The sequence below is a fragment of the Elephantulus edwardii genome, unplaced genomic scaffold, assembly GCF_000299155.1.
Source record: "Elephantulus edwardii isolate Elephantulus edwardi_28Jun2011 unplaced genomic scaffold, EleEdw1.0 scaffold00135, whole genome shotgun sequence".
Classification (NCBI taxonomy): Eukaryota; Metazoa; Chordata; class Mammalia; order Macroscelidea; family Macroscelididae; genus Elephantulus; species Elephantulus edwardii.
In genome coordinates, this window is record NW_006399885.1 from 5912880 (window position 1) to 5940493 (window position 27614).

Below are 27614 nucleotides of genomic sequence, written 5' to 3' on the forward strand. Positions count from 1 at the left end.
TCACCAGTGTCTGCTTACAACTGTTCCTCTTCCTTTGTATTTCCATACTTGAAAACTCAACCTCCTTTGCCGTTTCTGTTATCTAAATGTGTTCTGTTGTATATAGGGTTTTCAGAGGCCTGCTATTTCAGAAGTGGATGGCCAATCCTTCTTCCTAGTCTGTCTTAATGTGACTGTTCAGATAGTGGGTTTAAACCATGTATCTTTGGTTTGGCAGTATAGCTCCTTACCAACAAGCCATCAGTGCTTCCTTTATGGATATGGAGAGGACACAAAATTAAAATCTTAACATCTCAAATAAAAAGCTTTAGAAAATACATTAAATTTAACAATATAAAGATATGCATTTTAATCTGTTTGAATCCGAGATACCTGCCATCTACACGCTCTTAAGGGAGCTCTAGTGGCCTAGTAGCAAGAAGTTGCGCTGCAACCCTGAAGGCACGTGGTTCGAGGCTACCAGTTGCTCTGTGGGAGAAGGATGGGCAATCATCTCCTGTGTGATTAACTGCCTCTATTAACTGCCACTGGCGGGCCAGCAATAAGTTGGTTCTGACTAACTGTACACAACTCATACACTCACAAGGAGCCTAAGTGGCACAGTGCCATAAAGTATTAGGGTTGCTAACCAGTCAACCCTGGTTAAAGGTCTGTAGTTGGTATCTATCAATCACTCCAAGAGAGAAGACACACAGTCCCTCCCATAAAGATTCACAGCTCCAGAAATCCATCAGAAGGTCATTCAGAGTCAGAGCTGGATGGATGGCAATGGGGTGATACTCTCTTACATATTAAAGAAAGTTCTTAAAATTAACAAAAAAGGGATCAGGAGCGAAAGTAAACTTCATGGTAGTATGTGAAAGCCTTAACAGCCACACTTGTGTGCGGCAGTGCCATTTTCTCATGGTGGGGGCTCCTGGGCCATTACGAAATGAAGGCAAAGCCCCAGCAGTAAAGTCAGTGCGGTCACGGGATACTCCAGAGCTCTCCGAACTCTTTCATTATATTTATTTCATCTCCCATCCTGCCCTGTGGTTAAGACAGAGGTCTGTTTGAAAGCTGATCTGGGATGAGCGCACTACATCAACAACTGGGTGACCACCGTGGTTACACTCCATCTCCCAGCTGGTAAACAAGCGATTCTCTCCCTCTGCACATAAAAACATGACTACAGCGATGCCAGCCCAAAACGCTGCTCTGAAAAATGGAACGATTTCAACATAGGAAGCCCTCAAATGACATGTAAGTTATATTCTAGAAGTTAATTTATTAGTCTATTGTCAGGAACTCAGAACACTAGTCCAAAAGAAATGGTCTATAAATGATGGTTACATTCCATGTTACCACACAGTGTAACCTCAAAGTAACAGAAGAGAGCAGAACATTATACTGTTGTGATTGTAGCAGCAGAAACAGAAATGAAAATGATACCTCTGAAATTTTGCTTTTTGCTGGTACTTGAAAAAAATGTTCTAATTAGCGCATCGCCAACCATAGGGCAGGATCAAGTCTGCCTCTGACAGACGCCTCTCCTCGCGTTCTCTGACTTGGACTGGATTTCCCCTCGTCACACTCCACAAACCCTCTCTGCTTGCTACCAGTCATTGGCTCCCCTGTGCCCTCGACCCCCTGCTCATCTTTCTCACGGTCACACTAATTCACCAACAGCTCCTCTATGGCATTTCCATCTCCAGCAAACTCATCACTTTTGCTGCCAGTCACCCTCCCCTTCACTAACACTGCAGGCTCTCTTTCCCAGGAGTCACTGGATAGCATCTCTAACCAACCCAACAGCGGGGTTTAAACCTAGTGTCATTCCTTACTCCTCCCTCTTCTTATCACCACTTCCCACCCTATTAACTAGCTGAGGCTGATGCTAGTTAATGGGGTGGGTCCAGTGCTGATGGTCTACCTGAGCTGCTTAGCCACTTTTCTATCCTATTTCTCCAGCTCCCCCTTCTTTAATCTCCCAAAGTGCATCACAGCGAATGCGGAATGAACAGCTTCAGAATGTCACACCAGCAAGGATGAGATGCAACACAGGGGCCCAGGGATGCACAATGTCCCTCTTCTACTGTGACTTAGTCCATGTGACTTAGTCCACATGGTGCGGTGCTCCTAACCCAAAGGCTGCACCACCGGAGGGTGGCTTAAATTTACCAGCAGCTTTAAGTTAGAAAGACGGGCAATCTCTTAATTTCTGATTTATCACCTTATGGACCCACTAAATGGGTCAGCTGTGAGTTGGTCCCACCTTGATGGCAATGAGCCGAGTTGAGCGATTTCAGGTAAGATTCCCTGAGGTAGAAATCAGATGAGAGTCTCAACATGCTCTTTCTACAGGCTTATTACATGGCATCACAATGTCTTCTTGGCACTTCTAGGTTCACATCATCTGCTTTTGGCTTTCGTTAACAGTTCATGTATTCAGTTCATCTGGGAGGGGCTCAGATAATATGTGCCTAACAATGAAATGTTTCCAGGACTGGTGTACTGAAAAATTAGCTAAAGTATACATATCTCTAGTCAAGCCATCATCAAGATGGGCTTCATGAGCATAACGATTTTTGTCTGTTAGACACTTTCAAATCTCTATCACCAAGACAGTGTCTGACACAGAGCAGGTACTTAAAAATACTAGACAAGCGACTATCACCACCACAGTAGTCACATCTCATGGCAACCTTCCAATGGGTTTCAAAACTGAACATTATAGGAGACTGCCCAGTCTATCTCTCACAGAATGGCTGGTGGATTCGAACCATCAACGTTTTAGTCAGTATATTTAACCTTACACATCATCAGAGTTTCATCCATATTTTCTATCAAATACAAATAACAGAATTACATTAATATATTAATATTGCTTTTAAATTCAGTACCTTCTCAGCTGTTTGTTCTAATAAGAGAGTGTGAAATAGAAAACACTGAATGAGAAATAGACATATCACAATGGACTGGTGTACTATTTCTCAAATATAGTGGCTGAGAAACTTTACCCACTTGGACAAGTGCTCATATAGACAAAGAATTCTTTTCTACAGCCTTAATCATATTAACATGTTTAATTTTATTTTTCACCCATTTTTTAGATAAGCAAAATTTACTAATGTTACTACATTTACTAGTCTGACTTTATAGTTAATACTTTTTATATTCTATTTGTGAGTATGAAAGGACTATGTTATCATAAAGGTACTCATTTGTATTATTTTCTAAAAATTAAAGTTCTCATCTTTACATTTGAATCTTTAGTCCACTTTCCTATTTTGTATGATTGGTAAGATACTGATTCACTTTCCATTTATCCACATAGATAACTAACTTTTTAAAAATATTTTTTTAGATAACTAATTTTTAATATGTTGTAATGTGCTGTCAAGTCATGTGCAACTCATAACAATATGTACAGTAGCTCTGAGCCCTGCTCTGTCCTAAGCCAATCTCACTGTCTCCGACACACTTAGCCCCATCAGCCCAGCCACTGTGTCAACCCACCTCACCTGGGGTTTTCCTCTAGGTCTGTAATGGCACCAAGATTACATTATAATGTGCTCAGTATGGTTTTTGCCTCTTGATTCTGTTTTACCGCTGTATTTTGTCTCTTCACTACTGCACTTTTCATTATACCCAACAAACCATGTCTCTTAGAGCTGTTGGGTCTCAACACAACCACTGACTACCTAAACAATTTCAGTTGTTGTTAGCTGCCATTTTATACAGAAAGCCCATGTGTAAAAACTGGAGCGGCACTAGGGTGTCCAAGACTGTGGCTTTCAGAAGATCACAAACCTTTCTTCTGCCTGGGTTTGAACCGTCAGCCTTTCTGCTTGTATTCAAGTACTTAGGTCCCTGAGTCTCAATCTCAGCCCCAAAGACTGAGATACTACTTGACTGAGAGGGTTGTTTTACGAGACCTTTTTTGTGAAGCAATCACAGATTTTCTGGCATCTATAAATGCTAACAACGTGCTGCTCTCTATCCTGAAGTCATCAAATGAGGTCAGACAATCATTGACACGCATGAAACTCTCAAAAAGCACAATGTCACTGAGCTAGAACCAATTCATTCAGAGCTGACTCTAGCTGGCTTCTGGAGGCTGCAAGCTGCATGAGAGAAGACTAGTCCTCTTTCTCCTGGGGAGCTGCTGGTGAATTAGAATGGAGAAAGGGGCGCTGCCATTAGGCCAGGAGCACTACTTCCTACAGGCCACACAGGCAGTAGAGTGCTCAAAACATGCTCACAGCAGTAAAAACCATCAGGGAATGAGAATTCCTTCATTTCCACATTACAGAAAAAAGAATGAAAAAGAAGGACATAAACACTAACTTCAAAGGCCCTTTTACATTACCTCTTTTCCCAGACATTTAGAAAAACACACCCAGCAAGAAGAAAATAAACATGTAAACAGCTGTGTGGCGACAGTAAGTGAAGCGGGGATTCGCTAGCACTTGCCCCACATTGTAAACCTCTCCCTGGATGAGAGGATTTCAAGCTCTTCAAGGACACGAGGACATGCTGGCTTGAGCCCACTCTTGCTGACCACCCCACCCACAGCGGCCTGAGGAGCAAGACTCACGGTATTGGGGACGTAGGGCAGGCCGTAAAACTTCTCCTGTGTTTCCTTAAGAATGTCTGTGGTTGACCTCCTCAGGGGATGCTGCCCGTGATAGATTTGATCCAGAGTAGCATAAAAGACCTGGACAATGAAAACAACCACTTAGTTCTGGTATTGCACCCTCAGAGGCAACACATGGGAGACCAAAGATGTTGTAAATACACCAGAATAATCATTACAAATCACTCAAAAATATCCACAGATATAAATGTACATGGTTTGAGGCATAATCCAGACCACATTTAAGACTGCATGACTGAGCAGGAGAAGGAATGCTCTCAACCTTTCATGACTAAGGATACTGAAGAATTCTGAACTTGAGTCATAAACTTGGTCTGTAACCATGACGCTGGGATTTTGCCAAGCTGTATGTGGATAGAAATGTGACAATATCATGAGCTGTAACCTGTGACCCCCGCCCTGGAATCTAGCAAATCTTGCTTGATTACTTTTTGGAATCCTGAACTGTCTTCAGTGAGAGAAAGAAAATGGTCAGAATTCTAGCTTTGTGAGAAGTGAGAGAGCTTCGTGTAGGTGGGGTGAGGGGAAAGGGGCAGGAGTCTGACCCAGCATCTGGCCAGTACAGATGCTGTGAAGAATTCTGATGCAGCTGTTGGGCCTGGAGGTAGAGCCAAGCCAGACTTTGGCACCTGGTCTTAGAAGCATTAAGGAAGCAGCTGCCGAGTGGGGTGATCCTAGCTCAGATCAATGGCCACCTCAGAATCCGGGATGCAGGTCACAAATGTGTAACAGGAGAAGAAAGTATTAAGTGAAGTTTGGGCATGAATTCTGAAGTGTTAACAATGGCATTTTGCATAGGAAAGCTAAAGCCTAGTGAAAGTGCAGTCTTCACTCAAACATTTGACTTGAATATTAACAATGTTTGGGTTTCTACTAATGTGAGAGAACGTAATGTAATGTAAGGTGGAAATGCTTTCCTTCAAAGAAAACACTGGATATACAAATATGTTTCCAATACTTAGCTTTCTGATTTAGAAGTGGAATTTGTGGAGAATGTGCAGCTGTTGACTTGAAAGAAGGGAAGATTAGTTTGGATAAAAGAAAAAATTTAAATGACCTCTAGCTTCTGGCTAAATCTAGATATAGAATTATGGTTCTAAATTATAAACTCAAGCTTAAACCTCCCAAGGAAGAAAAAATACTGACATTTCCTAAATATAAATATTGCTTTACTCTAACTGGTAATCTAAACATATGGCTAAATATAGCTCTTTAAACTCTATATTCTATAATGAATAACAATGCATAAAGATAATCAGAGAAGCAAAAGGGACTCATCCGTGTCCTATTTTTACCAGAGTAAATTATTAGAAATCAAAACATTTCAATTCTAACATCAACTGAATTGTTTTTGTCCCTATCTGTAAACAAAATCAGAACATGAGAGTTGCATTTCTGTAATTATGCTTTCCACAAACAATGTAAATGCACAATGACTTTTTTCCATTATAAAAATGCAAAATAAATGTGCATTGATTTCATGCTTATTTGCTGATAAGCCAAACAATTCTAAAGTGATGAGCCTCCTCACCTACTTAGGGCATCTTATATTCCTGGGACCAGGAATCTTACAGCCACAGAGAAGCAGCATGTCATAAAACAGTATATACTTTTATTAATATTAATAATTTCTTAATTTATTTTAGGTCTATTTTATCAATGTGCATATAAACTTCAGACCTCTATATTCCAGTCATCTGTTAAAAAAATTATAGCCAAGAATTCAATGTTGTTGTTATGTTCCATTGAGTCACCTGCGACTCATAGCAACCCTATGTACAATAGCCCTAAACCCTGCTCTGTCCTGTGTCAATCTCACTGTCTCTGACACCCCCACCCCGATTACCCCAGTCACTGAATCAATCCACCTCATAGAGGGCCTTCCCCTCGTGCTGTCCCTCCACCCTCCCAAGCATGATGTCCCTCTCCAAGGAATGGTCCCTCCTTGCAACATGTCCAAAGTATGTCAGACGAAGCCTCAGAATCCTTGCCTCCAAGGAGCATCCCGGTTTAACCCTCTCCAGGATGAATTTGTTTGTTTTCTTAGCAGTCCATGGTACATTGAATACTCCTCCAGCACCATAGCTCAAAGGCATCAATTCTCCTTCTATCCTCCCTAGTCATTGTCCAACTCTCTGATGCATAACAAGTGATTGCAAAGACCATAGCCTGTATCAGACACACCTTGGTCTCCAGAGTGACACCATTGCTCTTCAGCACTTTGGAGAGTTCCCTAATAGCAGACTTTCCTATTTGCAATACGTCTCAATAATAAGTAAAAAATAACAACAACAACAACAAAAACCCACAGGGGATTTAAAGTACATAACAAATAAGCTCATGTAAAGCACATTAGAATCATTAATAATGATCATTGTTCGTGCTGTTGTCAATTATGATTCATAGCAATTCTATGAACAACACATCTAAACTTCGTCCTATTCTTACAGCATCGTCCATGATTCCTGCCTTATTTATTTAGACCTACTGTTGCAGTCATTCTATTAATTCATCTCTCTGAGGGTCTACAGTTCATACTTTTAAAATCACTGTCAAGCTCTCCTTAGAACTCGAAAACAAGTTCGTTCCTTTCCAATCTTGTTTGGCTCCACTGTAGTAGGGGAACAGCTCACCATGTAGGAGCAGGACACTGGCTGCTACTCAGCCAGGCTCTTCCTCCCTCTTCTCTCTCAAAGGTGGTTCCTTTGGAGGGTTGTTGTTACGTGTCATATAGCTAGAACCAACTCATACCTGACCCTCCGCTGGGCTTCAGTGGCTGTAACTTGCACAGGAGACTACCCATCTTCCTCCTGTGTGGCAGCTGGTGGACCTGAACCATGTGGTTTGGGGATGGCAGCACAGTTCCTTACTACTAGACCACCAGAGCTCTCTAGAGAGAGTCAGGAGGGAAAATGTCAATTTTCTATTTTAAAATAAAATTGGTGAGACAAGTATTCAGAAAGAGAGCCACAACACAAATTCAGAATAGTTAACAGTGATGCTTGAGCAACATGATGGTGGCAAAGTTTTTGTTAATTTTATATTAAGCACATTTAGGGGGGAAAAATTGCTGACCAGTGGCAGAATACAGTAATGAAATATATATTTAAAAGGAGGAGGGCAGGATTTCTCCAAAGACTAGACAATTCAAAGGCTTCTGCCCAGTAAAATTAGTTTTTAAAAATAGTTCAAAATCACTGAAGTTGTTTCCTTGCTTTTAATTATACTGACATAAACAGAGATTAGTTAATGTAAATCAAACATAAAGTCAAGCTTTTGTCTGTATTATGCATTTTCTTTGTTGAAATACCTTTTAATGTATAACAAAATAGTGCTGATTTATTACTTTCTAGGGTTTGAGCTAAAAAACATAAATCAATTCACTTGTGGGTCCATGTTTAAAAAGGCAAATGCATCAATATAAAGCGAATACTGCCCCAGTATGGATGTTTAGGATGTGTTTACATAACTCTAAAGATCTGACAAAGAATAAGCTTTCCATAAACAAAATGTGATTACAAATACCTCAGTATCTGCCATCATGCAAGAATGATATCCAGATGGTTCATAAAACTTCTCTATTCTTTATCTAGAAACTTGGAAAATTGGTTTTGAAAATGACTTGAAAGTAATGGCTATTTCTGTTCAAATTTCAGATCTACATACAAATTTTCAAAATAAAAAAAACAAAACAAAACAAAAACACGATGAAAGTATGCAAGCAGGATCAAGTCCTAACTTGCTTGCTGATGAAATATGTGATTTAGAAGAGCTCATGTAGCTCTTCTGAGCTTTGATTTTCCCAACTGAAAATGGGAAATAATCTTAACATCCACTTTGTAAGGATACTGTAAGTACTGAAAGAGTCAATTCTGGTCAAGTGCTTTGAACTTAGATGAAAGATGTTTCAAAAGCATAATTATTGTAATAAATGTGCAGCACTGGCAAGAATCTGCAGTTATATATTTATCTGGGATAATTATCCTGGAAAACGCCAGAACAAAGGTCCATACATACCTGAAGCTGCATATCGGCTGCAGCACAAACTTTTTTAGACTCACAAAGACGAGACACCATATTTTTTGGCAGGGGCTGGAGACACAAAAGAGCATGAGGAAAAATTACTTTATTAAGTCACTGCAATGGGGACAATTTAACATCAAATAAAGACTTAAAAAGGGAACTTTACTGGCATTAAAAAATAATCATTACTTTTAAGTACTTTCGCTGACAAGACAACTAAGATGAAGACATTCCAATGAATTTCAAAAAGTGGTAATTTGTTAAGTAGGAGTTTGTACATGAAAAGACAAGATGGTAGAGGACTAGGACACAGACACTTGTATTTCTGGATCTTCTTAAAATCTTGGTGCTAATACTTTTTCTGTTTCTTTGTTAGCTCAAGTGTTCTTTTTACCTTAAGCACATAGAGTAACAGATGAAAGGGCTAAAAGATGAGGATGTTAGGGAAGACATTATCTTGGTACCAGCCAGTATTAAAAACTGAATTGGTAGCTCAACAACCAACCGTGAGAGTTAACTGCATCTATTATTTTATTTTCTAGTCAGGAATAATTGCAGTATTTGTACACCAAGTGTAATTAATGACTAATTAGGCCTAACCCTACAACATCAAACATCCTCTTAGAAATAAACTAATAATGTATGTGAAGAAGTACTTGAACCAATCTTACCCACCTTTAAAAATATGAACGCTGATGTTTACTGAAGAAATCTATGCTTTCACTTAACTCTATTTACAATCTAATGAAAGAAAAACCAAACCAGCTGCCGTCAGGTTGAGTGTGGCTGACTTTTCAGAAGTAGAATGGCAAGCATATCTTCCTAAAAATTCTCAAACTCATGCATTCCTTCTTAACACTCCTCTAACGGTAAACAGTAGAAATTACTCAGCACTCTCTCGTTCATAGTCAGAAGGAACTCAAAGCTGACTCTTCCCTGATTTCCGAGGCTCTAAATCACACAGGAGAAGACTGCCCACAGTTGTCCCTCGAAGCTCCTGGTGGATTCAAACCTCCAGAGGGGCAGGTATTTGGAACAGCAGTGTATGGACTAGGCCACTCTCTCTCAGCACTAGGGAGCACTAATTGACCATCAGTAAATGACAATGTGAGCAGTGCTAGAAGAGGAAAAATCATGATCATATCCTGGGAGCAAGAAGAGTACCGGAACCCAGGAGACACTCAGAGCATTTGTTGAATGAATGAATGAATGAACAGAATGATGGTTAGAAAATAGCTTACCACACAAAAGACTATCCAAAGGATTTGATGAAGGTTCAGAGAACAAAGCTGCCATCTTTGATGTGGTAAAAATCTTGTGTAAACTTAATAAGTAGGCACAAGTAAGCTTATACTTATCTTGCTTGCTGGGCACTAGGTCCCCGTGAGGGACTATAAATCTGAAGAGGCCTGGATTCTGCGGGAAGGGGCTGCAGGGTTGGGAGATGCACAGATGCCAGCCATACCCAGAAGCAAAACCTTTGATGTGGTGAAAACATGTGAAACTGTTTACTGTGGATTAGTAAATAAGCAAAAGTAAGCCTGTGTTTACCTTGCTGATTGGGTAATCTGACACTGGGGAGTACATATAACCTTTATCTGTTTCCAGAAGTGTGACTGAGAAGTGAAGGGGAGATTCGGGGCAGGAGCTGGAGTGGGAGGGAACACGGGTGAGGGGAGGCCTTTTTTTGTTGTTTAAAGCTGGAAACAACTTGAGCATGTTTAAGAAAATAATACCAATGGTAAAGATACAAGAGGACACTGACTAAAGATGCTGCAAAGAGGAGAGAAAGGGGAGACTGCCTTTATGAAAATGCAGGAAGAAGGGAAGCTACTGAGACTTCGGGGAAAAGGACAGGCCTCAGGAACAGGCATGTGAAAAGGGGTGCTGGGGGACCTCCAATAGGGGTTTCCCATTGTCCAGAATGTTCTCTGTGACATTAGGAAGGAAGTTGGATTGGGTGGTATATAGAGATTACATTTCCTGAAATGGTTCCATTCAGGCAATTCTTTTTGGTACAGTGACTCAGTGGATTCCTTCCATCTTCTGTCATGCTTCCTGGATCATTCAGGATTTTGCCCATGGCATCCTTCAGTACCTGCAACTCAAGGCTTGAATTTGTACTTCAGTTCTTTCAGTTTGAGAAATGCTGAGTGAGTTCTTCCCTTTTCACTGACTCCAGCTCTTTGTACTATTGTATTGTATGATACTGTTTTGCCTTCACTTCAGCAATCATCCCCTTTGTTTTGACATCCTCATGTTCTCATGTAATTCTCAGTCTCTTGTGATACCCATTTTCATCTTTTCTTTTGCCCTTGTACTGTCCTTTTGCTTTCTTTATGGATGATATCCTTGATCCATCCCACTGCTCTTCAACCTAGCTTTTAATCATTAGTGCTCAATGCCTCAGACCTGTTATTTATTGAGACAGTTTTCAAATTCAGGTGGGATAGACTCAAGATCGGATTTTTGTTCTTGTGGCTTTGTTTTCATTTTCTTCAGCTTCAATTTGAACGTGCACATGACCAATAAATGGCCTGTTCCACAATAAGCACCTCGCCTTGTTTTGACTGCTGATACTGAGATTCTCCAAAACACTTCCCACAAATGTAGTCAATCTGATTCCTGTGCAGGCATGACGTGAGGTCCACAGATACGGTTGCTACTCAGTCAGAGAGAGATTTCCAGGAAGACTGACAACCCTAAGAGGGAGTTCTACTCTGACATAAAGATTATTATGAATCACAAAAAACTTAGAAATGTTTCGGTTGATCTGTGTGTGTGACGTATTTTTAAAAAATCAATTTTACTTGTAGTCAAGTAAATTAATAAATGCATTTCCCTTCTTGAGATGTAGGTACATATTTATTCCCTTAATGTTTCCTCTTTTTAAAAAAAATAGAACAACACAGCAAAACCAAAATAAAATAGAAAACGGATTTTCTTTTAAATTTATAATCAAAAGTTTTTGGTAGGATTTTTTTTTAATTAATGATCATTTAATGCAACATGTATCTTTTACAGCATATTCTTTCCATTTAATTTTCCCCCATTCATTCATTGTTGCACATTTTTCTCCCTGCCCACCCCTCCTCCCAGTTAATTTTTCTCTTTGAAGAAAAAAAATTCTTCCATTGCCCCCTAGTCCACAGTCCACTTTAATATGCATTTCTTTTTCTGTAATCTTGTCATGACACTAATACCTAATCCTATATTCCTTTTTAACAATTCTCTCCCTCATTTGTTTCAATGCAGTATACATTACTTATCCCCTCTTTTCTTAGGTCCCCCCCAACCTGATGTCAGTCCTGTTTTACAACAGTGGCACCATGCAGTATTTGTCCTTTTGTGATGAGATATTTGACTCAGCATAATGACCTCCAGGGTCACCCATTTTGTATAATATTTCATGAGTTCCTTGCTTTTCAATGCAGCACAGCATTCCATTGTGTGAATATATCACAGATTTGGTTTCAAAGAACTGAGTTTCTATGCAAAAACTGGCATTATACGAAAAAGGAGATGACCACATCAGATCACATCATTCTATCATGGTCAACCCGCTGAGAATCGGTGGCCAGCCCAGCTGACACACAACTGGAACCATCTCAGCCAGGGTTACTCGTGCTTCCATTTGCTGCTAACAGATGTACACGGCTAAAGTGCAAAATAGTCAGATATTATACTAATGTCATAAATGTGAAATGTCAGATGATAACGATCAAGAAGTGAAGAGAAGATGCATTAAGATTTAACAAACTGTGGCACTTAAATAATGATTAATAACTATTTATTCATATACTCAACTGCATGTTGTAAGAGATTCTACTCCCTCCCCTTCCACTGATGGCTGATGCCATATCCTATCCAAAGCCAAACCGACTGGGTTGAATCAATTCTGACTCACAGTAACCCTCTGCCAGGCTTCCTAGGCTGCACGCCTCAATGGGAACAGACTGCCTCGACTTTCTCCAACAGAGTGGCTGCGGGATTCCAACACTGACCTTGGGGTTAGCAGGGCTCCTTTTCATTCACCCACAGTGGCATTTCTCACTAGTTTTGGGGATCTGGGTCCTGCCATATGACAGAGCTTTAACAAAGCTCTGCAAGCACAACAAGAACGGAGCACAAAGTGCAGAACACAGAGGTGTTATGTTAGGTGTTCAAGTTAGCTTGGACTCATGCAGCGGCCCTGTGTACAAAAGCACAAAGCCCTTCCCAATTTTGTGCCTGCTGTGTTTGAGCCCACTGCTGCAGTGTCGATCCATCCTGCTGAAGCTCTTCTTTTCCTTTATTGACCCTCTATAACCCCAAGTATGAGTCCTTTCCTAAGAACTGGCCTTTCCGGGTAACATGCTCTGAGAACATGAGGTGAAGGCTCACCATCTTTGCTTCAAGAAGCATCCTGGTTGCACGTGGGATGAGAATGTAAAAGGTTACTGCAGATCTCTGAGGTGCCCTGCGTCCTGTGCATCTACCCCTGAAGTGGCTGCTTTACCTCATCTGGCACACACAGAAATGCTGTCCCTTCCGTGGGTCTTCATCTCAGCCCCAGCAGGGAAGAAGGGCAGCTCAGGCTGCCTTAAAACCAACACCTGCCTGGAAGTGGACCTCCCCTTGCTATGCTTCCATTGCCTCATAGAAAAAGAAGAACATGTTCTGAGTCTAAGACCTCAATAGGTTTAGTAAAATAATGTTGGTAAAAATATTGAGTAAAATAATGTTTACTAACGTAATGTTGGGTGTTCTACTGACCACCATTTCTCCTCATCTACAAAATCCCTTTCCAAAGGATTATATAAGAATATTACTCATATAAAATATAGTTAATATTTTATATTAATGATAGGAATTATGCTAAATACATTTTATTATCAAATAGATTTTCTATTCTTTATATATGAGAATTATATGATTATATGATAATAGTATCACTCATTTTATATATATAGAGAGAGAGAAAGAGAAGAATGTATCTGAAAGCTTTATGGCTAGCTTCAATGGCTGTTCCAAAAAACCTCTTTGCCACGAAGTTGAAACCAACTCACAGCTGACCCTCCAGCAGGTTTTCAGGAGGCTGTGAATTGCACAGTAGACTTCCCATCTTTCTCCCAAGGAGCCGCTAGTGGATTTGAACTACTCCAGTGGTGCTGCCTAATTAATGGCTGTTGTGTGCCATCAAGTTGGAACCAATTCACAGCTGACACACCAGTGGATTTTTCTGAGGCAATGAATTGCACGGGAGGAGATTTCTCATCTTTGTCCCAGGGAGCAGCTGGTAGGTTCAAATCATGTACTTTTGTGTTGGCAGGGCAATTCCCTACCAGTAAGCTCTGGTGGCCCACTGGCAAGTTGCTGTGCTGCAATCCCAAAGGCACGCAGTCCAAGGGTACTGGCGGCTCTGTGGGAGAAGGATGGGTAGTCTCCTCCTGTGCAATTACTGCCTCTAAAAACCTGCTGGAGGGTCAGCTCTATGGTCAGTTCCGATTCTATAGTACACAACAAGAAGAAGTTACCATAGCTGCTGAATGACTGTTAGTTACTATCAAAGGATGTCGGTGGTGTAGTACGCTATGTGTTGTGCTGCTATTCAAAAGGTGGGCTGTTCAAACCCACCAGTTACTCCTCGTATAAAGATTTACAGCTTCAGGTACCCAGCGGAAGGTTCTGCCATTAACCTTTCAAATATTTCTTCTGTCTTCTCCTCTCTCTCTCTCTCTCTCTTCCTCTCTGGAACTCCAGTGCCTTTGCCTCACTGTTTGATCCTGCCTCCTAGTTCCTGCAGAGGCTAGGTCTCTCTTCCCTTTGCATTCTGACTTGGACAATTCAGTCTCAGTTTGAAGCTAGCTGGCTCTCATGCCTCTATTTACAGTAGCTAAAATTTTAAGAGAAAATAAGAGCAGCAAACCTTGGTCGAGTTTTCCAGTGAAATTCATTCAAATAAATCCCCTTCCAAGGAACTGAGTCTCAGTTTATATTAGCATACTGAAATTACATTAGCATACTGAAAGTTATGAGTTGTCTGAAAGTACAGAACTCCATTTAACTGCTATATTTATGAGCTAACATTATTTGTAGATAATACATATAAAGTTCTGTATATGCATATGGAAACTATCAGTTATAGTACAAGCAGTCCCCAAGTGATGAAAAATATCCATTCTGGAGTGTCTGTAAGCTGACTTTATAGGTGAATTGATACAGGTGAGCACAGTAAGCAAATTTAAGCAAATTTGTAATCTGAGAACTGCCTCAGGTTTTTATCAGAGTTTCAAATATTTTTGTCATTCTAGTTCTACCAGTTGCCAAACAATTTGTATTTTCACTCTAGACATGTGAATTTTTGTTGTTATTACATGCCACTGAGTGGCTTGTGACTCAATTGTTGTTATGTGCCATCGAGTCGCTTGCGACTCATAGCGACCCTATGTACAACATCCCTAAACTCTGCTCTGTCCTGCGCCAATCGCACCGTCTCCGACACACCCATCCCGATTACCCCAGTCACTGAATCAATGGGACACCCTTCTTTGGTGTGGGAACAAATATAGATCTCTTCCAGTCAGTTGGCCAAGTGGTTGTTCTCCAGATTTCTTGGCACAGCTTGGTGAGCACATCCAGGGCAGCATGTGTTAGTTGAAATATGTTAATTGGTATACCATCTATTCCTGGGGCCTTATTTTTTGCCATTTCCTTCAAAGCAGCCTGAACTTCTCCCTTCATCACCATAGGCTCTTGTTCATATGTTATTTCATTAAATTCTTCTGTGTCTGCCAATTCCTTTCAATACAGTAAATCAGTATATACTTTGCATCTTCTTTTTAATATTTCTTGGATCATTTAGTATTCTGCCTAAAGCATCCTTGATTAGAGCAACTTGAGGTTTGAGTTTGCTCTTCAGCTCCTTGAGCTTACAAAATGCTTAATGAGTTCGGCCCTTTTGATTTTCTGACTCCAGCTCCTGGCACATTTCATTGTAATATTTTGCTTGTCATCCTGTGCTGCCTTTTGGAATCTTCTATTCAGCTCTTTAGTATCTTGAATTCTTCCTTGTGCTTTGGCTTCTCTGTGCTCCAGTGCAATCTTCAGAGTTTCTTCTGACATCTTTTTTTCTCCTCTGTCTTTGGAATGACTGTTTGCACAATATTACCTTAACATACACCTTTCCAGATTTTAAACCATGCAGCATTCCATTGTTCTTTGCAAACAACATCTTTTTGGTCTATGTATAGGTTTCTTGAGACCAAAATCAAATGTTCAGAGATTTCCATTCTTCTCACTGTTATCCATAAATTATTCCAATCCTCACAGTCAAATGTCTTTGCATAATCGATAAAATACAAGTAAACTTCTTTCTAGTACTCTCTCAATTCTAAATATCTTAACATGTGGTAGACTTCTAACTTCCAACTATTCTAAGATAAAGCTACAATGTTTACAAAGCACATTTACACTGAAATCCAACAGACTACAATGTTGGAGGTGAGAGGCAGGCATTATTAATTTACAGATATAAAACAAGTGACAGAGTGGACTAAGCATTATGCAGGTCGACAGGTGGCACCCACCAAGCACTCCAGAAGAGGCAGCCAGTCTGCTTCTGTCAAGACAATGGCCTCAGACACTCCCCGGGGCAGTTCTACTCTGTTCTGTAAGGTCGCTAGAGCAGGGATCAGCTCGATCGGCAGTGGGTCTGGTTCTTTTGAGTTTAGATTTTACTTTCCCCCACTTTTTTAAAAATAAAAGAGCAACAAAGCCCTGGGGGATTATAGTGACAGATGGAAAGTCCCTTATGTGGCGTGGAGCCACAGACAGCACCACCCCGGCCTCGCAGCCCAATGCCCGTCTAGACATAATTGAGAAGCATCAGAGCCCAGAACAGGAAAGTCTAAAAACCACTCAAACCTGCCAAAGCTCATCCAGCTCCAGCCTCACTGTAATTTCTACCCACACTCCTTGTTCAGATCGCCTGGCATAGAACGTCAGCAAGAGATTTACCACACATCTTGATGTCTTCTTGGAAACAGAACTGAGAGCATTCGAGCCGTGGGATAGCTTTCACAAACCAAGGCCACAAAGCAGCCCCCCTCGCCCCGCCCAGGATGGATGCAGCAGAGAACTCTTCTAAAGTGAGAACTCCAGAAACCCTTGCTCTAAAACAGACCCCTCAGCATGGAACGGGGTCGGTTCACTGGAGAGACACATGTTTAGATATCTACATCATCTTCACACAAAGGGGTTTTTAATTACCTGGAGACACAAACAAACCCAAACCCTCACAATGTCATAATACTGAATTAATCAGTATTGAAGGGAATATTAAAAGTGAAATCTCGATTATTTCCTATCATGCAAAGAGATTTTTAACTAAAAAAGGCTAGAGAAGGAAACCACCTAAGACTTAATCAGCACTGAGGAGAATTTTAAGGAAATTTTAATGTGAAAAAAATGTATGTACCAATCTCCTCCTTCTTATTATGTGACCTTTACCTAAGACTCAGTTTCCCTATCTACAGAATTTAGGCAACTATCCACCTAATTCATCAATTGCAGGAAAGGATTAAATAATAATTACAAACAGCACATAAAATAATGAGGTACCAGTAACAGTGGAAAAGTTTAGTAGGGCAGCAAGCAATAATTGTTGGAGAGGACGTGGAGAGGTGGGAACTCTTCATACACTGTTGGTAGGACTGTAAAATGGTACACAACCACTCTGTAGGACACTTTAGTGTTTCCTCAAAAAGTTGAACACAGAAACTCCATATGACCCAGCTATTCCACTACTAGGAACATACCCCAGAGAAATGAAAACTGAGACACAAATGGAGATTTGTACACTAATGTTCACAGTAGCATTATTCACCATCTCAAGAACATGGAAACAGCTCAAATGTCCAACCAAAACTGAACGGATTGAGAAATTGTGGGGCATTAACAAAATGCAGCACTCAGGAGCAACGTTTTTTAAAAATTCTATATAACCTGGGAGAGACTGGAGAGCATTATGCTTAGTAAACTAATTCAGTCTCATAGGGAGAAATACTACATAAAACCGTTATTGTAAAAATGGAAAAATAAATAGTAAAACCTGTATGGGAGCTCAAGAGAGGGCGAGAGAGGATGAGTAGAGGTGAACCCAGATGGCTGTACAGTTTTGTGTGTGGAGGGAGTGAGGGGAAGGAATTGGGAAGGATCTGAGCAAAGGGATAGGGTAACAATGGGCAAAGTCCAATAATGATTTTTATAAAACATAATGCATGAGAATAATTGTATAAAACAAAAAGTGAATGAAGAATAGTATGAAACACAACACATACAAACTCTGTAAGCAAACCAATTAAAAAAAAAAAGAAAGAAAGAAAAATTAGCTTTCTTTTCTACGAAGACGATGCAGAAAGTGAAGAAGGAAACCCCTACCCCTCCCTAAACTGAAGCCAAAGCAAAGGCATTAAAGTCCAAGAAGGCAGTCCTGCAGGGCATCCACAGCCAAAAAAAAAAAAAAGAAGATCCATACATCACCCGCCTTCCAGTGGCCTAAGACGCCGAGACTCCGAAGGCAGCACAAATACCCCCGGAAGAGCGCCCCCAGGAGAAACAAGCTTGACTGCTATGCCATCATCAAATTTCCCCTAACCACTGAGTCATCCATGAAGAAGATAGAAAATAACACATTTGTGTTCACTGTGGATGTCAAGGCCAGCAAGCACCAAATTAAACAAGCTGTAAAGAAACTCTATGACATTGTTGTGGCCAAGGTCAACACTTTGATTAAGCCTGATGGAGAGAAGAAGAAGGCCTATGTTCGACTTGCTCCTGACTATGATGCTTTGGATGTTGCCAACAAAATTGGGATCATGTAAACTGAGTCCAGCTGGCTAATTCTAAATACAAATTTTTCTCACAAAAAAAAAATAATAATAAAAAGAAGGGAGGGGAGGGGAAGGGAGGGGAGGGGAGAGGATGGAAGGGAAGGGAAGGGAAGAAAGAAAGAAATTAATTTTGCTTTGCAGATACATGTCCCATAAAGTCGCCTCAGGAAACATTTGGCTGTTGGGATGAGATCTCATTGTGAGGTCAGAGCTCCATTTCTGCATGACTGCTGAAGGCAGCCCGGATGTTGCCAAGGCTACAGTGATAGAAGTCCAGGCCCAATGTCTCAGCCTGGGTCATCCTTGGCTCTTTTCCATGACTCAGGGTATCCGGTCTGTCCTTTTACCCAGTGTGGTCCTGAAGGGCACCAATGGGAAAGTATGTGCCCTGACTCGGGTGTCTTCTTCACCAGCACTGCCCCTCCCTGAACCTGTTCTCACAAACTCCCTGAACCTGTTCTCACAAACTCCCTGGCCTTCACAGAGCAGCCTCTGGACAAAAGTGCCTAGGAGGCAGGGTTTTGCACCAAGTCCGAATCACATCATGTTCTGCTGCACAAAATATATTGTGAATTAGCAGTCAAGAAATCAAAGCATGTGTTACATTGGGAAAATCTACTGCCCCGGGCATCTTGAAAGTACTAAGGAACAAGTCTGTCAGTTTAAAGACTAAGGTGAGCTTGATCCAAGTCAAGGTATCTTCAGTTGCTTTACGTACATAAGAAAGCTGGACAATGAATAAGGAAGACCAAAGAATAAATGATGTCTTTAAACATCTAACTTGGAAGAATGCTTATAGACACGAGAATGGTGAAACTTCATCTTATGTACTTTGGGCATGTTATCAGAAGGGGCTAGACCCTGGAGAAGGACATCATGCTTGACAAAGCCGAAGATCTGTGAAAAAGAAGAAGCCCTTCAAGAAGAAGAACTAACCCAGTGGCTGCGATCATGAGCTGAAATCATCAGAGACTGTGAGGACTGGCCCTGAATTGGGTAGGTTTTGTTCTGTTGTACACGGGTCACTGTGAATTGAAGTCAATTTGATCTAACAACAACAAATTATGGACACTATATTCCTCATACCTGCATATTGAAAACCCAAACAAGGTATCTTTAAGGCTGACTTAGAAACTTTTGAAAACTCCGGACTCAATTATCAGGGAATGTACGATCTCATCTACACAAGCACAGAGGTCGTAACACAAAACACTGACAACATAAGAAGCCATACAATAAATCTCAGTGATACCATAAGAAGCTGTACAATAAATCTCAATAGTCTCATAAGAAGTCTACAATAAATCTCAAACTGTAAAGACTCAGTACCGCAGAAACCACTGGTAACAAAAGAATAACTATCCTGCAGAGGTTTACATTAAAAAACAAACAAACAAACAAAACCTTCTAAACTACTGGTCAGAGAGGAAAGTACAATGGATATGAGACAATATTCAAAACCAATATTCAAAATCAAATGTGCCATAGCAGGATAGTGGGGATACAACCTAAAGATAAAGCATGACATTATTGCTGTTTAGAACTTGGAGCATTAAAAGCATGTGTTGGAAAAAAAGACTGGGTTTTCATTAGCTACGTATTGGGGGGACATGATGCTGGGAAGGGGGGAGGGTTAGCGAAGGAAAGGAAGACCCTCAACCAGGCGGATTGACAGTAACTGCCGCAATGAGCTCTCGTATGTCACAAAGTGTGAGGATGGCACAGGATAAAGCAGGGTTCTTTCATTCACAGGGTCACTATGAGTCATATTCAACTCGATGCACCTAACAACAACAAAAAGTGTTGGGAGAAAATAGAGCAAAGAAAAGTACTGGAGAGAATAATTTTAATAAAAGCAGAAACTAAGGAACTAAAATAACTAAGTGGACTGTCCTAAGCACTTAAGAGTTGGTTTCTTAAAACTACTAATAAAAATCAACAAAACACTGGCAAGATTAGGGGTGGAGGAATGAGACTTTTCATTAGGAATGAAAAAGGACATAATTGCAGATTTAGCAAGATTAGTGTAAGAGAATACTATCAATTAAGGGTATAAATTTCTAGAAAATTACAAGCCAGAAAGGTTTTCTTAGGAAAGAGAGAAGACATGAGACTATTCAAGAATTGGTAACTCTAAACAACTTTATGGATTGAGTCTAACAAAATTTTAAGGAACACATTATTAAAATTTCATAAAAATGCTTTTAGGGAATAGAGAAACTGACAACATTTGCCAACTCCTTTTATGCAACCAGTATGGACTTACTACTGACATTAGTAAAAAAAAAAGAGAAAGAAAAATTACAAGGAAATCTCTCATAAAAGCAGATGTGACACTCTATATAAAATATTAAGAAATTGAAGCCAACAGCATACTAAAATAGTAAAAATAGTAATAATTTTGGATCAAACTGGTTTAATCCAAGAATGCAAAGGTGGATTAACATTAATAGACTGAAGGAAAGTGAACACTTCATGTCAAAAGAAGCAGGAAAAGAACTATCTGTGCAAACCTTCCACTGACTCAGAGTAACTTTACAGGCCAGACAGGACCGCCCCACGGTGCTTTGTGGGCTGTAATCTTAACAGAAGAATGCCTTATCCTTCTTCCAGGGCGTACCTGGTGGGTTGAACTACTGACCTTGTTACAACTGAGAATGTTAACCTTGGTGCTTCTAGAGATCCTAAAACACCACAAAATATTAGTTTAAAAAAATTACTAAAAGATTTTTAAAGTGGAAAAAAAGACTTAAGGGGAAAAAAAGAGACTTAACAAATGAAGCCCTTAGAAACATTGGGGTCTGCAGGAGACCAAAAGGCCCTCAACGAGATGGAATGACACAGTGATTGCAACAATGGGTTTGAGCATTAAAGAGCCTGTGAGGATGGTGCTGAATAGGGCAAGCTTTGCATCTGTTATTCATGGGCCGCTAAGAGACACCACTGACTTGATGGTACTTAACAAAAGCCAACAAGAACAAACAGAGAGCTATACCATGTTCACAAATAGGAAAACTCAATATCCAGACATCTTCCATCTACACAGTCATCATAAATTTAATGTAACGCCAAATGAATTTCTATCAAGATTTTTCCAAATGATTAATTCTTAAATGTACATGAAAGAGGAAAGATCCAAGAATAGACAGGATTTTTTTTTTAAAAAAAGAACATGTTGAGAAAGACTCATCCTTATCTCATGACTTATTATAAAGCTTTAACATTAAATACAGCATGGTATTGGTATATCCAGACAGGCATCTTAGACAGTGGACTGTCAGAGGAATCCCATGAAAGGATACCTGGTATATGATAAACTGGAAAGAACAGACTCTCTGACAGGCAGTGTGGGAATTTCTACAGGGATATTTTTTAAAAGGAAAGTATATATCCACTTTATATAGAATGACAAAGAGGTCCTGACCAGCCACAGCAATACTGAGAGAGGAACAAAGTAGACCTAGAGACAATAGGGCAGGCTGTCGAAATCCAGGAGTTAAGCTGCGTGCATTCACGCAGATACAGTGACAGAGTCCTGGGGAACATTCAGTGTGACAAAGTAGGAACATAGCTTTAGAAATGCAAATTAGAGGTAGTAGAAATTTTGGATGGTGTGTTTGGATCATATGTATCTCAACAGGGCCTAGAGGGTCTCATCCCATTTAAGGACAGCACCTGGCAGCAGGAAGACAAAGACAAGTAAAACTTTGGGCTGCAAAACGACCTGGGTATCAGGGGCTGTGTGCATCCTTCTCCCATGGAATTATATGGGCATATGCAGTGGGCGTGGGGTCAGGGGCTAAGGTGTTAAACTGGAAGTTTTTGGTATTTTCAATTTTACATGAAGAGGCAAAGAGCACTCAACTCTCTTGAATCTCAAACTCTGGTTAATTATAAAAAGCATCTGTGATTTCATTAGAGATTTAGGGGAGAGGATTATACTATTAACAGCTAACTTGAGGCCCCCTTGCTGAAATACTGCTGTTAGGTGCCATCGAGTCAACTCTTGGCTCCCACTCATAGCAATCCAATGAGCAACAGACCAAAATCTTCGTGTTTCCTGTGCTATCCCCACAATCTCTGCCAGGCTCAAGTCCACTGTGGTCACTGGGTTAATGCATCTATTTTAAAAATCTGTCTATTGTTGAAGGTCTTTCTTTTTCACTGACTCTACTTTCCCAAGCAGGAAGTGTTTTAGAATGACTAGTTTCCTGACATTTATCCTCATTTCTAGTCTTGCCAGCAAATGAAGGTCCTTCACTGGGTGAAAGCATTACTACGCCCATGTCACAAAGGTAAACTCTACTTTGAGGAAGCAGCTCTTCTCCAGTCAAATTCTGAACGCCCTCAAGACTAAGAGGGCTCATCTTCCAGCACTCAGTCAGACAGTACTCCACTACTATTCATGGGGTCTCTGAAGGCTTGAACTGCTAGTCCTACTTCTCAGTCTGTTTTACTCTGGAAACTCTGCTGACAACTACCCACCATTGCTGACTCTGCTGCTACTTTAAATAAGCATCACATCACTTTACTTCAAGCATAACACCCATGAGCCAACACAGTATGACAAACCAAAAGATGAGGGGTGATCAGACCACAGGAACATGGGACAATTAACATCTTACAATGTTTAGGGGTGTGAGGTCTGTCTTAGGTTGGACTCTCCAGAGAAGCTAAGCCAATGATGCTTATAATCAGACAGATAGATATAAAGAGAGCCAGATTTATCTCAAGAAAATAATAAGAGGCAGACAAAGCCCAGGTCCATGGGTCAGGCGGCAGGAAAGACGCAACTCACATAACTAGGGGTGGGGATGCTGAAGAATCTGTGAGCTTCACAAGTTAACTAATTTAAGGTTGGTAAGTAGGACAGGCGGCAGACTGAAGAACTGGAGGTGATGAGGCAGATGAAGGATCGAGCCACAGCACAAGAGCTTTGCATCCACTCACATTCCATGCAGACCACACCACCAATGGAAAGCCCTTCCAACCGTCTGGCTGCTTCCACTGATCTCATCATGAATTGATTATACTGTGTAAGGTCTCATCAGGAAAATTATTATATCAGATTTCCAGGAAACAACTGCATTACACTGGAGCTCATGGAGGGAATGACTATAAGTACAAAACCAAAGAATCAGAGGCAGCCACGCTGTGACAAATGTTAACCATCATAGGGACCATGAATCCATTCGTGCGGGTAACTAGGCTAAAGGAGATCAATCAGAAAGGGTGAGGGGGAGGCCACAACCACAGAGAGACACAACCACATTTACTCTCATGGACACCCCATCTCTGGGAATGCAAACCAAGGTGGAGTGAGATTTGTGGGAATATTACCAGACTGGCAGTTAATGCACCCTTGTTTAAAAAAAACAGGGAAATGTTTCATTTTTTCACGTTTTCTGTTACCACGCCTGTAAGCTTTCCAGTCTGTGCCACAGATTTTCAGATTAATTTACAAGGAATTCCCTTCAGCTCTGATGCTGTGGCTTGTCGAGGCAGTTCTGAGTCTAGAATGAATGTCTCTGGTATCTGTCATCTCTGACAGCTGCATGGCATCTGCACATCTGATAAGCACCCTGCTAAAGTGCTCTGCCACCGGCGATGCCTGGGCTGCCTCAGGTCAGAGAAAAGACTTACAAGTGTTAATAAATTAAAATTAGATTATCCTGCATGCCGAGAGTTCTCTGGAACATACTTCACTGTGTTAGAAACAACTCCTTTCCCGGCGTACAGCAGGGGAGGAAGTCAGACTTTGAGGGGAAGCCTCAATGGGGCTGTAATGCCACCTATTTACAAAGACTTGAATCTTCAGGAATTAACTCCTTGTCCTTAGGGCTAAGACTGCCCTGAAAATTAAAAACATAAGTCACTCAGTGTCTTAATTAGTGACAAGAAGCAGCAAGCCCTTTTTGGAAGTCAAGCCGTTTACAAGTCTCTGCCTTCTGGCTCATTTTCCATTCTCCATGGTATCGCAAAATTACACTAAATTCTTTAGAGATTGTGTCTGCAAGTTCCTTGAGCCGACTGGACATGTCACCTGAGTCTGGAAACTTAAAGAAGCTCAGTGCTTTCCCCCAATTCATCTATCCTGGGGTATAATTTTGGATTTAGCATTGTTTGCTTGAAGTCACCTGGTCAAAAGGTGGTTCTTTTAAAACAGCTATTGAAATAAAGGTGTTTTTGTTTTTTAAGTGCTGCCATTTTCTGGACTTTAAATCACCCCAAAAGCAATTACTCCAGGCCTTCTTTGTTCTTCTACTTTCTCTGTAAATAAATTACAAAACTCGAAGTCCACTGCTGTTGGGTTGATTCGACTCACAGTATCCCTCCCTGTGGAGTCCAGGGCTGTACAGGGGAGAGGGCTCATCTGTCTCCCTCAGAGTAGCCGGTACATTTGAACTAGCAGAGCAACATGTAATGCATTATACCACCAGAGTGCATTAAACAGATAATAGGTTTTTTTATTTTTCTTTTATTTTATTATTTGTATACTATCAAATCAGATCTGATTGGTACAAGAGGAGGTTGTCCCTCCTTCTCCAGCACAGCCGCTGGTGGATTTGAATAGGATACCTATGGGATTGCAGTTCATCTTCTTGCCACTAGGTCACCAGACCTCAAATAGATAATATTTTTAAAATTGTGTTTACACTACCACAAGATAAAGGTAAACAACCCAAATGCAAAATGGGCACAGGATATGAACAGACAGTTCACCAAAGAAGACATTCAGAAGGCAAAAAACACATGAAGAAATGTTCAAAATTCCTAGCTCTTAGAGAGAGGCAAATCAAAGCAACTATGAGATATCATTTCACCCCAGTAAGAAGAGCAAAATTCAACAAAGCAAAACCAACAAATGCTGGTGAGGTTGTGGAGAAACTGGATCCCTTATTCACGGTTGGTGGGAGTGTAAAATGGTGCCACCACTATGGAAGGTGGTATGGCACTTTCTCAAAAAGTTGGAAATAGAAATACCATTTGACCTAGCAATTCTACTACTGGGACTATACCCTAAAGAAACCGTAACTGCCACCCAAGCAGATATATGCATACTCATGTTTATTGCTGTGCTGTTCACAATAGCAAAAAGGATGGAAACAACCCAAGTGCCCATCAACAAATGAATGGATAGAAAAGCTGTGGTATATTCACACAATGGAATACGATGCAGCACTGAAAAACCAGGAACTCATGAAATGGGTGACCATGGAGGACATTATGCTGAGTGAAATATATTAGTCAAAAAAGGACAAACAGTGCATAATGCCACTGTTATCAAACAGGACTGACATCAGGGTTGAGGAGAAACTAAGAAAAGAGGGGATAAATAATGTATACTACATGGAAGTAGATGAAGGAAAAGAACTGCTTGAAAGGAATATATGATTAGATCTTATTGTATGATAACAGTCCAGAATAAGAGCTGCATAGTTAAGTGGGCTGGGTTGGGGGTGAAAAACTGTACAACAATGACAGATTTTATTTTTTTTTTTTACCAAAGAGAAAAGTGAACGGGGAAGGGCAGGAAGGAAAGTGTACAATAATGAAAGAATAGAAATCTAAGTTTTCTATAAACTTTCATTAAAATCTAAATTTAAAAAAGAGAAAATGTGTTTAATATTTCTGGTGAATTTTAGCCCATGATTTAACTTTTTTCTTTTAGAAAAATAAGAAGTTACTCTGAAAAGCTCATGGTGCACTACTCTGGAAGGCTCATGATACAGTACTCTCAAGTCAAATGCTCTATTACTTAGCTCTACCCCCTCACAATGCGTTACTCTGAAAGGTTCATGCTACTGTACTTTAACTGCACTTACGTGTGTCTCCTGACACTTTGTGTTCTTAACTTTCAAAAATTAAAGCTCACCACAGAGTTCCTTTCCTTGTGCTGCTGGTCTCCTAAGATACCTCTTCTTATCTCTCATGGGAAATTTCTAATCTCCTCTCTCTATTCCCATTATTCACCATTATCTGCTGTGCTTATATGATTCCCAAACTTCAGACTATGACTGCCAACAGCCAGTGGACAGCAATGACGTTCGCCGACACAACCGAGAAGGCAGCTCAGCATCTTCTCTCTTAAACGTGACCCTCTTTTAGAATTCTCTGTCTTGAAATCAGCAGCTTGTCTTTTCATCTCTCATCCCTCATTATCTATCTCAAGTCCTGCCAATCACATCATTCATATAGCTATTGAATTGTACTTCTCTACTTACTCCACTGTAGCATTCAAAAGCAAAGATGGCACTGTAAAGACTCCTTAAGGTGCACCTGGCCAATGCCATGCTATTATTTCCAGTTGCACAGGCATGAGAAAGCTGGACAATAAATACAAAGACCAGAGGAAAGACCTTTGAATGAGGGTGGTAGCAAAGCATGTTAAATATATCACAGATCACCACAAGAATGGAAAGAAGTACAGACAGAATGTGCTTTAGAATTGACGACAGAATATTTCATTTCATGTTCTTCTGACAGGTTATCAGGAGATGCCAGTCTCTGAAGGAGGGGAAAGTAGATGGTCAGTAAAAAAGGTAAGACCCTCCCTCAACAAGAAGGACTGACATGGTGGCCGCACTCATGGGCTCCTGTACGGCACTGAATGTGAAGGTGGCACAGAACCAGGCAGCGCTTTGTTCTGTGGTAAACGTGATCACCATGAGCAGGAATCAACTTCACAACATTCAATAACTACAATAATACACTCCACTGTAATTCACTCCCTCACCAGCTTGACATTTGCTATCAACTTCACTAAAACCCAAGGCTGAGTACGTTCAGATATTTGATGGTGGTGTTCAGGGAAGATGGGTGCTGAAGGCTAGTGAACAGTAAGTTGAAGGAAGTTGTATGAGAACCATAGGTCAGGTGTAGGCTCAGCTCTCAAGAAGCTTGCCAGCAAAATCCAGTAATTGTTTAACACTGGGAAAGTCACTGCACTAACTGTGATTAAAAGTGTACTACACAATGCACACCCATATTTATTGCAGCTTTGTTCACAATAGCAAGGAGTTGGAAACAACTTAAGTGCCCATCAACAAACGAAGGGCTAGAGAAGCTGTGATATATTC

General features: G+C 40.6%; 1 protein-coding gene across 1 annotated transcript in view; it reads right to left on the reverse strand.

The window, feature by feature from the left end:
• Nucleotides 1-27614, reverse strand: part of MIPEP (mitochondrial intermediate peptidase) — a 195669-nt gene that overhangs the window by 78711 nt on the left and 89344 nt on the right. Inside the window, exons 15-16 of the mRNA XM_006894110.1 lie at nt 8657-8731; nt 4580-4699 (exon numbers count right to left, since the gene is read on the reverse strand). Coding sequence (XP_006894172.1) covers nt 4580-4699; nt 8657-8731 — 195 coding nt within the window. The remainder of the gene's footprint in view (nt 1-4579; nt 4700-8656; nt 8732-27614) is intronic.